The sequence below is a fragment of the Neophocaena asiaeorientalis genome, unplaced genomic scaffold, assembly GCF_003031525.2.
Source record: "Neophocaena asiaeorientalis asiaeorientalis breed wild unplaced genomic scaffold, Neophocaena_asiaeorientalis_V1.1 scaffold130, whole genome shotgun sequence".
NCBI classification, from domain to species: domain Eukaryota; kingdom Metazoa; phylum Chordata; class Mammalia; order Artiodactyla; family Phocoenidae; genus Neophocaena; species Neophocaena asiaeorientalis.
The window spans coordinates 11718405-11738729 of NW_020173397.1; the positions used below are offsets into that span (position 1 = coordinate 11718405).

At 40.1% G+C, this 20325-nt stretch overlaps 1 protein-coding gene across 5 annotated transcripts in view; it reads left to right on the forward strand.

Moving 5' to 3' along the window:
- The window catches only part of FRMD4B (FERM domain containing 4B), a 229090-nt gene that overhangs the window by 204182 nt on the left and 4583 nt on the right, over window positions 1-20325 (forward strand). For 4 of the 5 annotated variants that reach the window (XM_024747081.1, XM_024747077.1, XM_024747080.1 and 1 more), the window contains exons 12-22: window positions 562-638; window positions 2220-2358; window positions 2838-2979; window positions 4110-4243; window positions 4340-4459; window positions 5628-5856; window positions 8341-8397; window positions 10027-10174; window positions 13685-13804; window positions 14981-15792; window positions 19533-19665. In XM_024747081.1, coding sequence (XP_024602849.1) covers window positions 562-638; window positions 2220-2358; window positions 2838-2979; window positions 4110-4243; window positions 4340-4459; window positions 5628-5856; window positions 8341-8397; window positions 10027-10174; window positions 13685-13804; window positions 14981-15792; window positions 19533-19665 — 2111 coding nt within the window. The remainder of the gene's footprint in view (window positions 1-561; window positions 639-2219; window positions 2359-2837; window positions 2980-4109; window positions 4244-4339; window positions 4460-5627; window positions 5857-8340; window positions 8398-10026; window positions 10175-13684; window positions 13805-14980; window positions 15793-19532; window positions 19666-20325) is intronic. The other variant, XM_024747078.1, reaches the window with a different exon arrangement.

Below are 20325 nucleotides of genomic sequence, written 5' to 3' on the forward strand. Positions count from 1 at the left end.
GTGTCAGTGTTCAGTCCCACCCTACCCTGCCTCCAATTCCAAATGCTCAGTTTCTGTCCCATTTAGAGGAACTCTTGTAGGCGGGAAACTGGTATCTCGGAGAATCACCCCTGCTTGGGGTTCCATTTTACTTTCACTTTGCATTCTTTTGAATTTAATCTGTGGTCTTATTGAGACAACCCTTTGAATTTCTTTCCATTTAAATATGAAGTCAACGTCTTTGAACAGAAGGCATATGGGCTTACTGGAATCGACGATTTCCTTACCCTTTTATTTAGTTGAGTCAGAGGAAAAATAGTATGCATGTTCCCCACAGTTGCCTGGTTTTATTGTTCAGGGAAGATTGAGGAGGTGAAGATTACCATCAGAAAAAGATTTCAGTTTATAGTTGGTTTGTAAAAAGACTGCATTACGTATTCATGCCTAATCTTAGTGCTTAATTCTTAATCTTAATTCTCAGTCTTAATCCTTGATTTTTTCATTATTAAGCTGATTTCTAGATTTAGTAAAAGTTAACATTAATTAAAGCTGTGTGACTTTTCTGTTTTCTTCATTTCTTAGTTATTCCAATGGAAACAGCTGGAGAACTTATATTTCCGTGAAAAAAAGTTTGCTGTTGAAGTTCACGATCCACGGAGGTGAGGATCACAGACTTTTTTCTGTATGAGCCTGGTGACTATCCAGATACGCTGCTCTGAAAATTCATGTGTGCGTGTTTTCATTTCTCTTGGGTATATATGTACGATTGTAATTGCTTGATCAAATGGTAACTCTTTCTTTAACCTTTTGAGGAACTGCCAGACTGTTTTCCAAAGAGGCTGCACACCCTATTACATTCCCACCAGCAATGTGCGTGGTTTCATTTTCTCCACATTCTCCCTAACACTTGTTATTTTTAGGTGTGTGTGTGTGTGTGTGTGTGTGTGTGTGTGTGTGTGTGTGTGTGAGAATAGCCATCCTGGTGGTGTGCGGTGATAAGCTCATACTGCTTTGAATTTGCACGCTGAGCATCTTTTCACGGGCTCATTGGCCACTTGTACATCTACTTTAGAGAAATGTCTGTTCGGATCCTTTGCTCATTTTCAAGTTTGGTATTCTTGGTCACTTAAATAAAAAGTTGCTAAATTATCTACATGAATTGAAGTCAGGATGTAGGCTCTCCAAGTTCCTCAGAGGAATTCCTTATCAGCCCTCAGCGGTTGCTTTTCAGATAAGTTTATGGATATTTGGAGGTCTGAGGGATGGAGGAAACAGCTGTGACAAAAAGATGACCCAAAGAGATAAGGCAAATTCCTACAAAGAACATTGGTGCCCTTCTCCTACCCCCACCCCTACTCAGTGTCTGCTTTTCCCCCCGTCTTTCTCTCTCTTGCTCTCTCCTTACTCTGACCCTCTCTCCTCTTTCCGTCTGGTGCATAAGCAGTACTCTGGACCAGTTTTGGATATGCATCATATTATTATGTTCATCCTCTGATAGTGCCAGAGCCAGACAATTCTACCTAGACCTGAGATGCTCTCTTACGGATGCTCTCTTAAGGAACGTGCTGATCACGCAGATCCTGGTTGCTTTGTATTTAAAATATGATCACATTTATTCCCGCCTTCTTGTGATGATCGCACATCCTACGGTCTTTAACTAAATGTTTTTATTACAGCCTCTAATGTGGCTAATTCTCATCTGCTGCTTTTTTAAAATATTTAATTTCTATTATTTCCAACGTCATGCTTCTATACAGAATGCAGAATGTGTGCATTTATGCACATGACCATACTTAGACTTAGGTTCTTCTAAAATATTATATGGGTGGTATATTAGTTAGTAATCATTTTCCTTTTTAAATTCATTTATTTTTTAATTTTTATTTTATATTGGAGCATAGTTGATTAACAATGTTGTATGAGTTTCAGGTGTACAGCAGAGTGATTCAGTTATACATATACATGTATCTGTTCTTTTTCAAATTCTCTTCCCATTTTCTCATCTGCTTTTGAGGGTGTGAATGTGTTGTTTAATATGCTGCTTTGACAGAGAGCTATTACTCAGGTGGGATTGGTTTTCTCATAAAAGGAGAAAATCAGAAGCTTGGCCCCTGAGAGAAGAAGAGTTTTGGCAGAGCCAAAACAATTAGGGGGAAGCTTTGTTACATTACCCACTGGGTACATTTTATGTTGTGCTGGGCCAGAGACAGATTGTTTGAGTGCTTTCCTTAATCTTTCAGGATTTCAGTATCCAGAAGGACCTTTGGGCAAAGTGGCCTCTTTGTGCAAACGTGGTATGCGAACTCTTCTCTCATCAAGTCCATCTGGGTAATGGCGATTAGTCAGCATCAGTTTTACTTGGACCGGAAGCAAAGCAAAGTAAGTAACTAGAAGCATTTCTATAAGGACAGAGTCCTGTCCCTCACTGGCTTTGTGTTCTCAAGATAAGCTTTCTCAGAAAAGATGCAAGCACATGGGTTTTTGTTCCTCGAGTTTTGTTTTTTTAAGCTTTACTACCAATTGTTTTAATTTTTCTTACATTTAAGAAAACGGGCAATGTATAACCTGATCTGAAAACTGTAAGATTTGCCAACTTTGTGGCATGCGTGTATGTGTGTACACTCAGGATGTTTTAATGTTAATGATTGAACTATACCATGAGAAAGAATCATGCCTAGTTACTAAAACATTTTAACTGCAAAGCTGAAATCTTATATTTTTGTTCTGAAAAATATCACTTTTGTATATAAAAATTTATATTGTCCTCCGTGTTGACATTTTTGTTCCATAGTAACTAAATTTCTTTATTAATTTGAAATAGGTTTAACTGAATGAATTCCATTTCAATGTTATATTAGGCAAAAATTCCCTCAGCCAGGAGTTTAGACGATATTGCAATGGATTTGACTGAGACGGGAACACCAAGGGTCTCCAAAATGGTGACACTAGAGGCAAAAAGTCAGTTCATCATGGCAAGCAACGGCAGTTTAATCTCCTCAGGTAATATTTTTGGATTAGAGAGCGTGCAAGCGATCTTTATGTTATTTCACATATTTTTCGTTGTAAACCACTTTCAAATGTATCTTTTAACCCATTATTTTGGGAATAAATAAGCATATGGAACCTACAATATATTGCGGGTTTGAATAAATTTTGAAATTAATTTTTAAAAGAGTATGAAGAGAAAAAAAAAAGAGTATGAAGAAAGTTAAATAGTAAAGTCAGGTTGTATAATTAACAATAGATACTAAGATAGTGAGTGCCTCAGGGTAGCTTGCAAGAATATTTTCTCCCCAAAAGGTTCATAAGCTTTTTCTTTCCCCAATATGTAGTTTTTGATACAAACAGTTGTCTAATTCTCCATTTAACATAAAGTGAACCATGACTACAGCCTTGAAACCCACCTCACCCCCAAAGTGATTTTTGACCCTAAACCCTTCCTCTGTAGAAATTTTGGATAAGAGTCTCACTAAGTATACATAACTTCACTAAAAATAATTTCTCATCTAAATCCCATTGACAGCTTGTGAACCTGAAGCATAGAATATTCCTTTGCCTTGCTTACTTTCTAAAAGAACATTCTAAACGACTATCTCAAGGAACATCTTACCTTCTCTCCTGCTCAGAAAAATGAATTTCTTCCTTGGGTGTGTCTGAAACACTAAGCATTTTATCATTGCTTCTAAAATGACTGAGCCAAAATGCAAAAGGCATATCTTATTACCAGGCTCTGTTTGATGCCCAGAAGCATGAGAAAATGTTCTCCAGTTTCCTTTTATTACGTTCAGAAACAAGGAGAAAAGAAATAAACTATTATTAAACAGCAGGTTTGGCTTAAAAATCCCTTGTCCTTTAAAAAGGAAGGAAACGGGCTTCCCTGGTGGCGCAGTGGTTGAGAGTCCGCCTGCTGATGCAGGGGACACGGGTTCGTGCCCCTGTCCGGGAAGATCCCACATGCCGCGGAGCGGCTGGGCCCGTGAGCCATGGCCGCTGAGCCTGCGCTTCCAGAGCCTGTGCTCCGCAACGGGAGAGGCCACAGCAGTGAGAGGCCCGCGTACCACAAAAAAAAAAAAAGGAAGGAAACATGCCATGTGTAAACCTTCTCTGCCCTCCCTCCCAATCCCCACCAGGTTCTCAAGACTCAGAAGTCAGTGAGGAGCAAAAGAGAGAGAAAATCCTTGAACTCAAGAAGAAGGAAAAGCTGTTGCAAGAAAAACTTCTGAAAAAAGTTGAAGAGCTTAAGAAGATCTGTTTGCGGGAGGCTGTAAGTGTCTTCTGCTCTTGGGGAGCACTTCAAATCGTGTTTCACAGTTCCAGCCAGGGTCAGTGATCTCCCTCTCGGTTCTGTCCTGTTTTATAGGAGCTCACAGGCAAAATGCCAAAGGAGTATCCACTGAACATAGGTGAGAAACCTCCTCACGTCAGAAGGCGTGTAGGTACCGCATTCAAATTAGATGACAACTTGCTGCCGAGTGAAGAGGTATGAGCACCAGCTCTGAGCGTGTCTATCAACAATGAGACAGAGATGCTGTCAGTTCAGTGTGGCTGACTTGTTCCTTTGGTTTTTGAGTTACTGCTGTACATTTTTATCTCACCAGTTAAAAGTGATCACGGAGACCAAGTTGAATTCTTTCTTTCATGCACAGGCTAGTTACAATTGAGTTCTCTCTCATGACTTTACCCCCGCCAGACAGAAAGAGCACTAAATGAACTCTAAATGTTTATAAATTGAGAAATATTATTATAAGAATTAAGACTTCCAGCGCTAGAGTCTCCCACTTAAAACCAAGTAGCGTTTGGCAGATCGTTGACCCTCTGTGAAGTCTCAGTTCTTGGGTTTTCTCATCAATAAAATGGGGGTAATGATTGTTCTTCCCTCTGAGAGATGCAAGGAGTATTCAGTGAGATAACACATGTATAGCACTTGGGTATAATAAAGTTAAAATATTGGTTAGCCAATATAGAGGGTACTTTCTCATCTGCATGACATCGGACACTATGACCCTACTCGTGTTTCTTGCAGAAGTTTAGCCATCTTGGCTTTAGAAAATGATAGCAGTTTCCATTAATAATAAAGTGAGCATTGCTATTTACTGAGTGTTCACTGTATACCCAGCTCTGAGCTAAGCAATGCACGTACATTATTTCCTTTAATCTTCACCATACTTTCATAAAGGTGGGTGTTATCTCCCTTTTACAAATGAAAAAAAAAATCGAAGCATTAAAAATTAAGCAATATGTCCAGGGTCATGCAACCAGGAATCACCCAGAAAGAGGAATCAAACCTCAATTTGTCTGTTTCTAAAGCTGTGCATGTGAATATAGCATTCTCTGGCTATGAATCTTGGGTGAAGTATCCCTTCTTGAAAAATATGATCTTCATCCAACGAACTGAATGAATGGAAGGCCATTCCCTTCTTTGAAAAGGACAGAGAGTTGGACTATTCAGTTAAAGTAAATGGAGGAGGGAGGTCTTGTCTTCTAGGAAAGTGTTTGAGAATACCTAAGCAGTAAAACTTAGGAGGATTTTATTCTGAGAGAGCATCTGATTTGAGAACGCATGAGAAAGAGAAATTTTATTATCTAGTACATATCACAGTGACTGTGTGTGTCCATAAAAATAAAACAGTATCATCATGTAAATGCAGGACCCTGCTTTGCAAGAACTGGAGAGCAATTTCCTAATACAGCAAAAGCTGGTTGAAGCTGCAAAGAAACTTGCCAACGAGCCAGATCTTTGTAAAACTGTGAAGAAGAAACGAAAGCAAGATTACACGGATGCAGTGAAAAAGCTTCAGGAGATTGAAAATGCAATAAATGAATACCGAATTAGATGTGGAAAGAAACCCAGCCAGAAAGCATCAGTTATCTTACCAGGTTAGTAATTAGTAAGGTTTTTTAGAGTCACATAAGTCAATCCTCTTGATGGAATGTACCATTTCCAGACCAGTTCATTTGGTAAGAGACAAAAGAAAGAACAGGATTAATTATGAGTTTCTTAGGATAAAAATGGTTTGGAATTTCAGTCTTACAAGTACGTTAACTTGGTTTTTAGTGACCTTCTTACTATTGTAATACTATACTATTGCATTGCTTTAATTTTCAGCATGAAAGAGCTTTCATAGCAATGTTGGTTCCTAATAAGACAGATTCACCTTTAACTGGCCTGATGTCATTGCAAGAAATACATTTGAAAACACAGGATATTAAGAGAGCTGGGCCCTACCTAGTAGTTTCTCAAAGGTTTTTAATGCAGCAGACCATACATTTTCTTAAGGACCTATCCAACATATATGGATAGAAAAGAGCTCTTACAGTTATTGTCATTTATGGAGGCTATTTAAAGATATGGGCATATGTTCATGTTATATTATGGAAGGCAGAATACAAAATTGTAACCATAACATGGTCCTGACATTGTATAATTATGTACACACAAAGACTAATTGGGAAAGGGTTCAAAATATTAATAGTGGTAGAATTTCATGTCACTTAATTTTCTTCCTAATCGTCGTCCATATTTTCAAAATTCTCAACATTATATATCTAAAACTTTAATATTCAGGAAAAAAGCAAACTGAAAAACATCTCATTTAGGTCGATTTCAAGTCCAGTTGGCCTTCCGTATTTATTAGCACGATTTTTAGCCTTGATCACTGGTTGAAATACGATTCTATTTCTTTGATTCCAAGACTTTTTTTTTCCCATTTAAACATCTGTGAAATTGGGATAATTCTTATACTAGATGGCGTGTTACAGTTATGATCGGCAGTGCTTTTTTCTTTTTTTACTGGGACATCAAGTAATGATACATCTTAGATTTGACAAAATATGGTAATCAGGTTTAAAGTGTACTCAGCTTCAGAGCATATGATTTGCAAAGCAGAGATAAGGCTTTTAGGAAAGTGAATGCACAGACATCAACACACAGGTGTGTGTCAACTACAGCTGGGGAATTTAGGATGGCTTTGACTCTGAATGTGAAATCCAGTTGGCCTAGTCACTGGCCACATTCTGGACCTACAGAGATGGATGATTAGCAGTGCACTTAACTTTCATAGCCATTTGTTGTGGCCCGTTCATCCCCAGCTGTGTAAGATTCAAATGTTATCCTTTTCAGTAACTGACATTTGGGCAGCGCTGGTGCCAACGGCTGAGCATATATCGGGCGGATTTTTTTAAAGCCTGCCTGACAGCTGACTCTCCTGGCATTTCGCCTTCAAGCTCTACTGTGTGTCCAATTAAGAGACAGTCCTCCTGGCTCTGATAGAGATTAACATTTGAGACTGGATGTGGAGATTCACTTCATAAGGGCTTTGAAGCTTACACTGAGGTGTCGTGTTTGCCTGTAACTTTGCCCATCGTTGACGCTGAGTATGGAATGACTTGCCAGGGTACATCAACATCTGAGATATCGCTTTTTGCTAAACCCATTTGGTAACATTTGACGGGCACCAGTAGTAATCAGATCATTATGGGCATTTTCAACCACCAGAGTTCTTTCACCAGAATGCTGTGTTCAGGGAACCAAAGTAGTAAGTATAGCTAACATTTATTGAGCATTTGTCCTGTGCCAGGAGCTGGGCTAAGGGCTTTACATCTATTACGTCATTTAATGCTCACCAAAGCACTAAACACTAGGTACTATTCTTATCCTTATTGTAGAGATGAGCCAAACGATGCTTGGAGAGATTAAGTAATTTGCCCTGGGTCTCACAGCCAGTAAGTGACAAAACCAGGATGTGAACCCAGGTCTGTCTGTTTCAGTAGTTCTCACTCAGGGGCAGTTTCACACCCCAGGGAGCATTTGGCAATGTCTGCAGACGTGTTTGATTGTCAAAACTGAGGGTGGGGTGGTGCCAGCATCCAGTGGTGGAGGCTGGAGATCCTACAGTACAAAGGGCAGCACCCACCCTCCTCCACCACCCCCACCCCACCCCCGCAACAAAGAATCATCCAGTCCAAAATGTCAGTAGTGCCACCCACTGTTAAGAAACCCTGGTCTGATGGAGAAGCTTATGCACTACAAGTGACCGCCACACCCTATCAAGAAAAAGCCCTTCTCTTCAGGGGAGGGCTCAAAAAAATAAATGATCCTAACAGTATAGTAGATTCTCAAAGGACCGTTCTCAAACTCTGTTCCACTTTAATAAATAATCCAATGTAATATTTGTACAGTATATGTTTATACCTTTAGTAGTCAATGAGTTCATTCTTACAATAGTTAACTTCCTAATGCACTGCAATTAGTTGTGTTTATCTAAATAAAAATAAGATGCACTCCATTGCAAAGGGTTTTATTGAACTATTAAGGGTGTCCAAATGCACCATTATACTAAAGGCAGTTTATTTTATTCACAGAAGACATAATCCCATCAGAAGGTAGCTCCTTGTCTGACACTACCACCTATGATGATTGTAAGTAACTCCCCCTTTTCAGTTTAAAATGTTATATATTCTGAAATATTAAGAATATTTTTGAGTTAAGTAAAGTCTGTTTATCATTCTTCTGGGAAAAGTAGATAGCTAACTTACATTTATGCAGAATGGCTGGGAACGGGGGACTAGGATTAATGTCTACACAGGTTAGCTCAGCATTAAATACAGTACCGTACAAATCACATGACTTCAGGGAATCAGAGTACCATAACTGGAGTGAATAGGTATCTTGAGAAGGATTTGTAAGGCTCTGTAGGATTTTTTTTTGAAGTAACTATAGAGAAGTTGTGTAAGTAATAGAGTCCTTTACCCAGCTTTGTCTACTGGTGACATTTTATATAGATAGTGTCCAATACCAAAACCAGGAAATTAGTGTTGGGTAGGCTACACTACACTACCAGGAAATAATGTAGAGTTTATCACTGTCTACTTACTCCAGCTAAGTTGGAGTTTATTTTATTTTTCTTAGGAAGAAACACACATTTTAGAAATCGGGTTACATGTCATTATGTTGGTTTCCTAGAGGTAGACTGTATCTATTGTACTGACCTGTGGTCAACGTATTTCATGATGGAATGGATTTCATTTCAAGTGATAGAGTATTTCCTTGTAATCCATTCCTTGTGCTTAAGCAGAGGAGCTCGCTATCTATTTGATGTGATTTAAAGAATTTGGGGGAACCACTAGCCCCTACTGCTTTATCTTCCCCCAAATGGAATAGTTCATGAAAGTCTACCATTTCAGAATCCTTCCTTTGAGCCGAGGTTTGATCATGTTTGCCATTCCTCTTTGGAAACACAAATACCAGTGGGAGACACAACAATTCCCTAATGACTCACCGTAAATCAGATTCATCACTTTTAATGATAGGATGAGCCTTTGGTCAGCCAAGGAGGCCTAAGAACATTAAAAGTAAAGCTGAACAGGGCTTCCTTGGTGTCTCAGTGATTAAGAATCCGCCTGCTAATGCAGGGGTCACGGGTTCGAGCCCTGGTCCGGGAAGATCCACATGCCACGGAGCAACTGAGCCTGTGTGCCACAACTACTGAGCCGGTGCACCTAGAGGCTGTGCTCTGCAACAAGAGAAACCACTGCAATGAGAAGCTCGTGCACTGCAATGAAGAGTAGCTCGCTGCAACTAGAGAAAGCCTGAATGTGGCAGTGAAGACCCAACACAGCGAAAAATAAAAAAATAAATAAATAAGACAAATTTACAAGTAAAGCTGAACAAAACTGATCCAGGCCCACTTTACAGGCCAGCTTCCTCTTGGCCCCTTACACACTGAGGTTTTTCTGTAATATAATTCTAGAAAAGTATAGTATAGTATCACCCATTCCACCTGAGAGATTTATTTGCTCAGCATGCCACCTATTGAGTTGGCATAAGTTGGGTCAGGCCCCACAAGAACATTCAGTAATTTTTTTTCTATTGTATAAAATATAAAAATAAATTTCCTGAAACGTAGGTACTTTTAAAAATATCATCTTTGGAAGACCACTTTGCTCACCAGACAAATCTTCCACTTTCTTTTTTGGGAGGTTTTGGCATGGTATTTGTTTACTTTTTTATTTATCTACTTATTCTTTCATTCAATTTACTTATTATAGCCAGTGACACCTGTACTCTTGCTGGGCAGCGATCAAGTTCAGTACCTCATTCTCCAAGAATTCTTCCTCCCAAGTCTCTCGGGATTGAGAGAATCCATTTCAGAAAGTCGTCCATCAATGAACAGTTTGTGGATACCAGACAGTCTAGGTAAGAAGTCACATTATCAGTGAGGTGAATGCCTTGCCACTATGAGATCTTTTCTCCAAAATAGTCAACCCATTTTTGCGTTATCCTTTTTATTCTTTCAGAAAGTGTTATCTTGTAAAACCAAAGCATACAAACTAACCCAGTTATTTATTGTTGGTAACAAGTGGAAGTGTTTTTAAAGAGATATTTTGAAAAGTATTTGGTGTTTCCTTGATTTTAAAGTCTACTTGCTTTATATTAAATTATAGGAACATTGATTATAATCTGAATTTGGGTATAGTGTCCAAAGTTCTGTTTCATCACCCACGGTTTCAGGAAACTGTCATTAAATACCACTCTTCCAAACCAAGTGAGAGAACTGACTTCTGAACTTTCAAAGGAAAATGGGACTTCAGTACATTTTTAGTCTGTAAAGTAGATAATACAACTTCTCAAGTGTCTCACGTAAATATTATCAGGGCAATAACTTTTTAAAAGATGACAGACCAATGGTTCCCAGAATTTGGCTGCAGTAAATTTATTTTTCTTTCTACATAGGGCTCAAGATAGGATTACCAACTTTTTACTTTGCCTAATCAGAATGTTCAAACAAACAGCACTACGATTTCATGAAAAAAAAAAATACATTTACATATCCAAAATACAGTCATCGTTGTAATAATAACAATAATATGAAGTTAACATTTATTGAGCACTTACTATGTGCCAGACAGTTTGAAGTGTTTTAATATGTATTAATAAATTTAATCCTCACAACAATCCTGACTGTATTACTACCATCCTTACCAATTATAGATAAGTACACCAAGGACGAGAAAGCATGAATCACTTGTTGGGTTTGTCAACTAGTAAATGTCAGAATTGGGATTTGAACCTAGGTAGCCTGACTCCAAAGCCTGTGATGTGATTTTAGCCAATATTATATGCATCTCAGGGAAGGTGGAACTTAGTCTCAAAATAAAGGAAGATTATTTAGATTAAATAATTTTTCGCTTATGAAAAGAAAACCCACATTTTGTTATATTTCTAATTTGTCAAAGACCAGTGAGAACTTTCATCTCATATTGGCCCAAGTTTTTAGATTAGCATCTAAAAACTGGTGCCTTAAACAATAGAGATCCAGGTGTCTAGAGCTGTGCTGTCCAATTTAATTAAAAGTAAATAAAATTTAAAATTCGGTTCCTCAGTCCTACCAGCCACATTTCAAGTCCTAATAGGCACATGTGGCTGATGGCTGATATTGAGTAGCACAGATATAGCACATTTCCATAATTGAAGAAAGTCCTATCAGATAACGCTGGACAAGTGTGTTTATTATATTAGGGAAAACAAAGCTATTTCAGCAAGAGGAATTATAACTGGGAAAATCATTATCTTAAAAATTATTATGCCTTTATCCCCAAGAGCTTAAGATGGGTTTGCCCTTTGATCCAGCAATTTTGCTTTTAGGAATTTTTCCTCTTGAATACACTACAGGATGCTTATCACAGCATTGTTTATACTAGTAACAAATGAAAACAGCCCAAATGCTCAACTGGTGGATTGTTTAATTATGGTCAGTCTTTACACTGGAATACTATAAACTCATTAAAATAACAGTGTAGGTGAATATTAAGTGACATAAAATGTTAAATCAAATTTTTAAGTGGGTTTTGAAAGAGAATATACAGTAAGATCTCATTTTTTGTTGTTAAAAGTATAAATGCTTTTTTAAAATTGAAGTATAGTTGTATTACAATGTCGTGTTAGTTTCAGGCATACAGGAAAGTGATTCAGTTATACATACGTGTGTGTGTGTGTGTGTGTGTGTGTGTACTCTTTTTCAGATTCTTTTCCCTTATAGGTTATTACAAAATATGGGGTATAGTTTCTTGTGCTATACAGTAGGTCCTTGTTGGTTATTTATTTTATATATAATAGTGTGTGTGTGTTAATCCCAATAAAAGTATAAATGCTTATTAGTATATATGCTTAGTAAAAATATCTGAAAATGTTTAGTGTTCTGACTTATCTGAGGCACCAGATTATGGACATTTAAATGTTTATCTGTATTTTTTAACTTTTTTGCAATGAACTTGACATGCTTTTGTAACAAGTGAGGTATAATCAAAGTCATTTTTAATTAAAAAATTAACTTCAAATTGTGTTCTCACTGTGCTGGAAAGTGGACAAAGTGACTTAAGGATGCTGTGAATGACAGTCCACTACCCAAATTCATGCTGCAGAGCTAAGCATGGTTTTAGATTTTTGATTTTTGAATACTGGAACAGAAATCAAAAAGCAGTAATATTTTGTGACATAAAAATTGTATGAAATTTTAATTTACCTGTCCACGGTCAAATTTGATTGGCACGCAGTCACCTCCATTCACATACATATTGTCTACACTGGTCTCTTACTTCAAGGGCAGAGTTGAGTCATTGCGACAGAGATCATCTGGCCCACAAAGCCAAAAATATTTGCTGTGAGGCTCTTTACAGAGAAAGGATTTCCTGCTCTCGTTGCTTCCAATCTATTTTATTCAATACACCCTTTTTTAAAAGTTTTTTCCTCCATATTTATGACTCAGAGTCACATCACTTGTGCTTCCCCTAAGACTCATCTATGATGCACCAGGATACTAAGCCACAAAGACAGTTTTCCCAATTATCTCTTTATGTTCCCATTCCTTCAGTTTCCAGTAAGTTTCCTTCCTTTTTTTCTTTTAATTGAAGTATAGTTGATTTACAATGTTGTGTTAGTTTCACGTGTACAGCAAAGTGATTCAGTTATACCTAGATGTAATTTTTTCAGATTCTGATCCCTTATAGGTTATTACAAAATATTGAGTGTAGGGCTTCCCTGGTGGCGCAGTGGTTGAGAGTCCGCCTGCCAATGCAGGGGACATGGGTTCGTGCCCCGGTCCGGGAGGATCCCACATGCCGCAGAGCGGCTGGGTCCGGGAACCATGCCCATTGAGCCTGCACGTCCGGAACCTGTGCTCCGCAATGGGAGAGGCCACAACAGTGAGAGGCCCACATACTGCAAAAAATATATATATAGAGAGAGAGTATAGTTTCCTGTGCTATACAGTAGGTTCTTGTTGGTTATCCATCTTATTTTTAATTCTATTTTATTATTATTTTTTTGAATGTTATTTTATTTATCTTTTTATACAGCAGGCTCTTTTTATTTTGTTTTATATTGGAGAAATTTGATTTACAATGTTGTATTAGTTTCAGGTGTACAGCAAAGTGATTCAGTTATACATATACATATATCTCTTGTTTTTCAGATGCTTTTCCCCTATAGGTTATTACAGAATATTGGGTAGAGCTCCCTGTGCTCGACAGTAGGTCCTTGTTGATGATCTGTTTTATATATAGTCATGTGTATTGTTAATCCCAAGCTTCTAATTTATCCCTCCCCACTCCAGTAAGTTTCTAATCAGCTTATAATAAGTTTGCCAGAAATGTTAGGCGGCTCCTCATTTCCTGAATTCTTTTTTTTTTTTTTTTTTTACCGTCACAGAGAAATGCTGTCGACGCACAGCAGTCCTTACAAAACTCTGGAGAGGCGACCCCAGGGAGGGCGAAGCGTGCCCACCACACCTGTTCTCACCCGGAACGCTTACAGCAGCAGCCACTTGCAGTAAGAGGGCTTCATTCCAGTCGCTTTCTCTCTGTTGACTTTTGCTTTAAGGTGTTGTTTTACTTCACTGTGGTTTGTTTGTTTTTTAATTTGGCTGCGTTGGGTCTTCATTGCTCCGCGCGGTTTTTCTCTAGTTACAGTGAGCAGGGGCTACCCTTCGTTGCGGTGCGCGGGCTTCTCATTGCGGTGGCTTCTCTTGTTGCGGAGCACGGGCTCTAGGCGCGCGGGCTCAGTAGTTGTGGCTCGCGGGCTCTAGAGCGCAGGCTCAGTAGTTGTGGCGCACGGGCTTAGTTGCTCCACGGCATGTGGGATCTTCCCGGACCAGGGCTCGAACCCGTGTGCCCTGCATTGGCAGGCGGATTCTTAACTACTGTGCCACCAGGGAAGTCCCTTCACTGTGTTTTTAATCACTTTCTGCAGTGGGACTTTATTTTATGGCTCTACACTTTCTCTGCACTTAACAGATCAAATATGTGAGCCAAGAAAATGTGCTTGAAAATGTACATGGTTTGGGTAGATACTGGATTTTTTTGTGCCTTAATTTTTCCAACTGGACATTACCATTTGTTATTCAATGGTGAGGATGAAGATAACGACAGTAGCAACATTTTGAAGTGTTTACTGAAGGCCGTGCTATTTTATATGCACTATATTATTTAGTCCCCGCAACAAGTCTGACTGGAGATACTAGATACTGTTTTTTCCTCATTTTACAGAGGAGGGAGGGAGATTAGTTAAATATCTTGTCCACATTCATACGGCTGGGAAATGATGGAGCCGTAACTCAACCCAGATGCCTCCAATGTCAAAGCCAGACTCTGTTCCCCAACAAATGCTGCGTTCACCCTAGTCTATGTATCCTGCTATCCTGTTGGAAGAAAGAACCCTCCAAAGACATGTGGGATTTTTCTTAGGCTTTGATGTAGGTTATACAGCATCAGTTTATCTTCCCTATTGTCAAGGAAGGATGTGGATTGCCCAATTGACAGAATTGATTTCTTTTCTCATTTTGACCATGTGAACCCAGTGGTTTCTGTTGTGTGTTCAGCTTTGGAAACCTTAAAAATCCTAGTGCAGTTCAGGAGCTATTAAATCGTTTGACGTGGTGTCCTTTTCCCTTCCCTCGGTCCTCCTTTCCCTGTTTGTCTTTTACAAGTTTGCTTCCTCCTCTTTCAGACCCGAATCTTCATCTCAGCACTGCCGCCAGCGGAGTGGAAGCCTTGAGTCCCAGTCTCATCTGCTCTCTGAGATGGACCACGATAAGCCATTTCTCTCCCTCTCCAAATCCCAAAGAAGCAGCAGCACAGAAATCCTGGATGACGGGTCTTCCTATACCAGCCAGTCGAGCACAGAGTATTACTGCGTGACACCCGTGGCCGGCCCCTGTTACACCACCCAAACTCTGGACACTCGCTCCAGGGGTCGGAGAAGGTCCAAGAAACAGAACGTTTCCACTTCAAATTCAGGAAGCATGCCCAACCTAGCACAAAAGGATAGTCTGAAGAATGGCGTCTACTCAAAGAGTCAGGGGCAGCCTCCTTCCAGTTACTACACTGCCGGGTACACGCCATATGCAGAGTGTGATCTGTATTACAGTGGTGGCTACGTCTACGAGAACGACACTGAAGGACAGTACAGTGTCAATCCTTCCTACCGGTCCTCCGCCCACTATGGATATGACCACCCAAGGGACTACAGCAGGTCGTTTCATGAAGACGAGGTCGACCAGGTGCCCCATAACCCGTATGCAACTCTCCGGCTGCCGAGGAAGGCTGCTGCCAAGTCAGAGCACATCACCAAAAACATCCACAAGGCCTTAGTGGCAGAGCACCTGCGTGGCTGGTACCAGCGGGCCTCTGGGCAAAAGGAGCAGGGCCACAGCACACAGACTAGCTTTGATTCGGACAGGGGATCGCAGAGAAACCTGGGCTTTGCCGGGCTGCAGGTACCCTGTTCTCCAAGCAGCCGAGCGTCTTCCTACTCTTCAGGTAAGAATACTGCGTAGGCACTTGATATCCAGATTTCATTTACCTCATGTTCCCCACCTACGCCAAACCAACTCCCCTCAAGGGTCACGAGACCAGGACCCAAGGTCAGGAGAGTGGTAGCCATTGGGTAGAGCCACAGATTCAAGTCCAGCAAACATTTATTGAGCACTTACTCTCTGTGCTGCCCTGGGTTAGGGGCTTTCATATATTTTTATCTTTTCTAGGTCTTCCATTGACAGTCACATCTCTTTAAAGTGTTCCGGGCTTTGGGATGAACAGATACACACTACTATATAGAAAAGAGATATCCAACAAGGACCTACTGTATAGCACAGGGAACTATACTCAATATTTTGTAATAAACCTATAAGGGAAAAGAATCTGAAAATGGGGCTTCGCTGGTGGCGCCGTGGTTGAGAGTCCACCTGCCGATGCAGGGAACACGGGTTCGTGCCCCGGTCCGGGAGGATCCCACATGCCACGGAGCGGCTGGGCCCGTGAGCCATGGCTGCTGAGCCTGCGCGTCCGGAGCCTGTGCTCTGCAACGGGAGAGGCCACGACAGTACATTGTAAATCAACTATACTTCAATATTATACATCTTTCCCCGTTCACATCTAGGAATTGGATTATCTAAAGGCCGTTCGTTCCAAATGCTCAGGTCTCTGTGTAAGGCTTCTAATGAGTCTGATAGGAGGTGGCATTTACTAACCACTGTTGCTGGCAGTGTTCTAAGTACTTTACAGGTCTTAATTCAGTAATCATATGTATTCCACTTTATGCTCGATTTAAGGGACTTTCAAAGATAATTTGGATGAGAGGTGTTCTCTTCACGTGTTGACTTTGGTCCCTAACTCCACTACTGTTCCTGGAGGATTTACTGTGTACCTCCAGCTGTGCTAGGCATACTTTAAGGAGAGAAATGGGGGCCTACATGGAGAGTCTGCCCAGGGTTTCATTTATTCAGCAAACAAGCAGGCAGAGATACTGAGCATCCAGTTTCAAGCCAGTTCCTGGCCTGGATGAATCCACAGTCTACTTAGCAGCCAGAGGAATATATGAAAATTAAGCAATATTAAAGCTCTAAGAAATGGTTGAATTCTCAAACCACATGAAAAACCAAGGTCATGAGTCTTGCCCCCTCTTTCAAGCACGACACCTTAGTGAGACATAGCTCAGGGATCCCTGAATCATTGTGTGATCTTCGGTGAAAAGTATTCCTTTAAAAGTTTCCTAATGTTGTTGACAAGAGGCATCTCCATGGAGATTTCCATTTGGGCTCTAGTGTTCTTGTATTTGTCCAGGACTTTGGACTTCTGCTTGGACTTTCCCATTTATTACCACATCTAACATATGAAAAGCCTCCTGTAGTTTTTTCTTATCTGTGGCTCTGATTAGAGAATGCCTTTCTTCCCCCTCAAGTTCTGGGTGTTGCATGAGAAACTTGCAGAAACCAAAGGAAGAAGGCTGGGGTGCATGTGGATGGTCATCAGGGCACAGCACTGGGGTGATGCCTCTTTAAACAGCGAGGCCAGGGAGAAGCAGGTGTAACTCAGAAACTTCAACATTCCTGGCCGGTGGCTCAGGACTGGGGCAAAGGTGAGAATGGAGATAACACTTCCTGGACCCAGTGTGAGAGTGTGAACCTTGCTGATACCAGCAGGATTTGGCCCCATAGGCCAAAAGGCATCACGTTTTAAGGAATAAGACGGATGGAATCAGTGCTCCCAGAATTCCCTTTTGGAATTTTCCTCATTCCTGTCTACAGTTTATAGCTACAGAAATGTTTTATAACAGGCACGCATCATTCTCATAGAGAGATAAGTTTCCGATTATTTGCCGATTAGTCAGGGGTTTTGTAATCTCTTCCAGCCACCTAAAGGCTCTCTGGGTGACTCAGTTTTAGTAGTAAGGACAGTCACCATTTATTGTCAACTGAACCCTGTGCCACCCGACCTGCTCATCGCTTTCTGTGTACTCTCCCACTTAATGTATGCAGCAGTTCTACGTAATGAGTGCTGTTGTTATGTGTATTATTATTATTCTACTCTTGGCAGCTGAGGCAGTTCTGACTCAGAGCGTTTAAATGACCCTGCCCGAGCTCCCAAGCTAGTTAAGTGGCAGAGTAGGAATTCGGTCACAGCTCAGACATCCTAACCACCACACCTCTGAGTTATGAAACCTTCCTGGAAGCTTAAAGTGGGAATGTTACATCTTTGAGTCAAAGCCTTGTGGCATGCAGGACCACAGATGAGTTTTGAAATGTGTTTGTCTCACACTGTCACATGTGCTTTGTGGGTGTGAGAGAGAAGAGGAAGAGGTTGGCCTCCAGGAGCAGGAAATGGAAAGAGCTGGAAGAGGCTCCAGGAACAGTGTGGGGTTTTTGAGTCGTGGATGACTGGCCTGGCATTATGCAGCCCAGGCATGGGGCAGGACTGGTTTTAGAGACAGGACAGCAAACGCCCAGCGATGAGGCATTCACTGGGTTTTGCTCCCAAATGATGCCCTTGTCTATATATTTTTTAACCATTAAAAGAAAAATTTTTTTAATTGAAGTATAATTGATTTACAATGTTGTGTTAGTTTCAGGTATAAAGCAAAGTGATTCAGTTATACATGCCTATATATATTTACGTTTACATGTATTTGTGTGTATCTATATATTCAGATGCTTTTCCCATAGATGTTATTACAAAATATTGAGTAGAGTTCCCTGTGCTGTACAGTAGGTCCTTGTTGTTTATCTATTTTATATACAGTAGTGTGTATCTGTTACTCCGAAATCCCTAATTTATCCTCCGCACACCTTTCCCCTTGGTAACCAGGTTTGTTTTCGAAGTCTGTGAGTCTGTTTCTGTTTTGTAAGTAAGTTCATTTGTATCACTTTTTAGATTCCACATAGAAGTGATATCATATGATATTTGTCTTTCTCTGTCTGACTGACTTCACTTAGTATGGTAATTCCTAGGTCCATCCATGTTGCTGCAAATGGCATTATTTCATTCCTTTTTGTGTATACCCTTGTCTTGTTACAGATTAGTCCCGCAGAAGAACTAAATCTCTTCTTCCTGACATCTTTCCTATACTAGTTTCCCTCCCTACCCCACCCCCAAAACTTCTTTTTAAAAGGCAAAAATGTGCCTTGACGCGGTTAGTGACCCAATATTGCCTTTGGCTGGGGAACGGGCAAGTCTCAACAAGTCAACGTATGGAATGCTTTTCCTCTAAAGGTCTCCAAAAACTCAAACTTGTCATCTTACCTTTACAATTGAGCCTATGAAGCTATCCAGCCACCATAGCCTGACTGGGACACTGGGAAGATTCTTTCAATATATGAGATTTTTTTTCCTGGCTTGTCTTTTGGGTTATTTTTTTATAGTATGTCTTTCAGTTAACTTTATTCACATTTATAACAATAATGTTATCATTTATTGCTAGGCACAGTGCTAAATATTTGCACAAATTAGGTTATTTAATCCTGGTATCATCCCTATACAGAATATATCTATATTATTATCTCCACTTTACAGACAAAGAAACTAAGGCTTAAAGAGCATAAGCTGTTTGCCCAATGTCACACGGCCAGTAAGTAACCAAATTGGAATAGGAACTCTGTTGGTTCCCAACACTGGCTTATAAGCTCTACTCTGCACACAGCTGATTAATGTACATCTAAATGGCCTAAACAATTCTCACTTTGAATAGTACCACTAAATTTGTCTTTTTTCATTTTTATTTCTAGTGTCTTCTACAAATGCTTCCGGGAACTGGAGGACCCAGCTAACTATAGGGCTATCTGAATACGAGATCCCGGCACATTCTTCCTACACCAGCTGCTATGGCAACGTCTATAATCCTTTGTCCTCTCCAGGCAGGTGAGAAAGGCATGCTTAAAACTTTCAGTACCCTGTTCCTGGTCTAAAGAATTCAGGAATCCAGTTTTATTTTATGAACGCTAAGTAATCTAGCTCAAGGGTTGGCAAATTATAGTCTAAAACCGGCTGCCACCTATGTTTATAAATAAATTTTTATTGGAAAACAGCCATGCTCGTTCATTTACATGTTACCTATGGCTGTTTTTGTACTATGAGGGCAGAGCGGAGTAGTTGCAACAGGGATCTTATGGCCGACGAAGCCAAAAATATCTGGCCCTTTAAGAAAAAGCTCGCTGGTGCTCAATCTAGCTCATTCAAATCTGACCCTCTTCTAGGGTCCTGTACATTAAATTTTGTGTCTGAAGGGTTCTTTTTAATTGCTATACTTGAAACTGTATTATTGATATACCCAGTTAAGACTTTTCTGGAACCTTGCAGGAAAAATATCTCTATCCCAGAAAAAGCTGTTCATACCAAGATTCCTCATAGACAGTTGGTGGGCTTGATTTCAAACATTTGCTGCCTTTTTGTGTCTAACCTTATGTTCATTAAGAAGCAACAGACGCAGCCAGCTGTCCTGTGTGTCTGTCATAGTAGTTCTTTGTAAACATTTAGAGGAAATAGACAAGGTCACTTTGTTAAAATGGGATTATTAAAAAG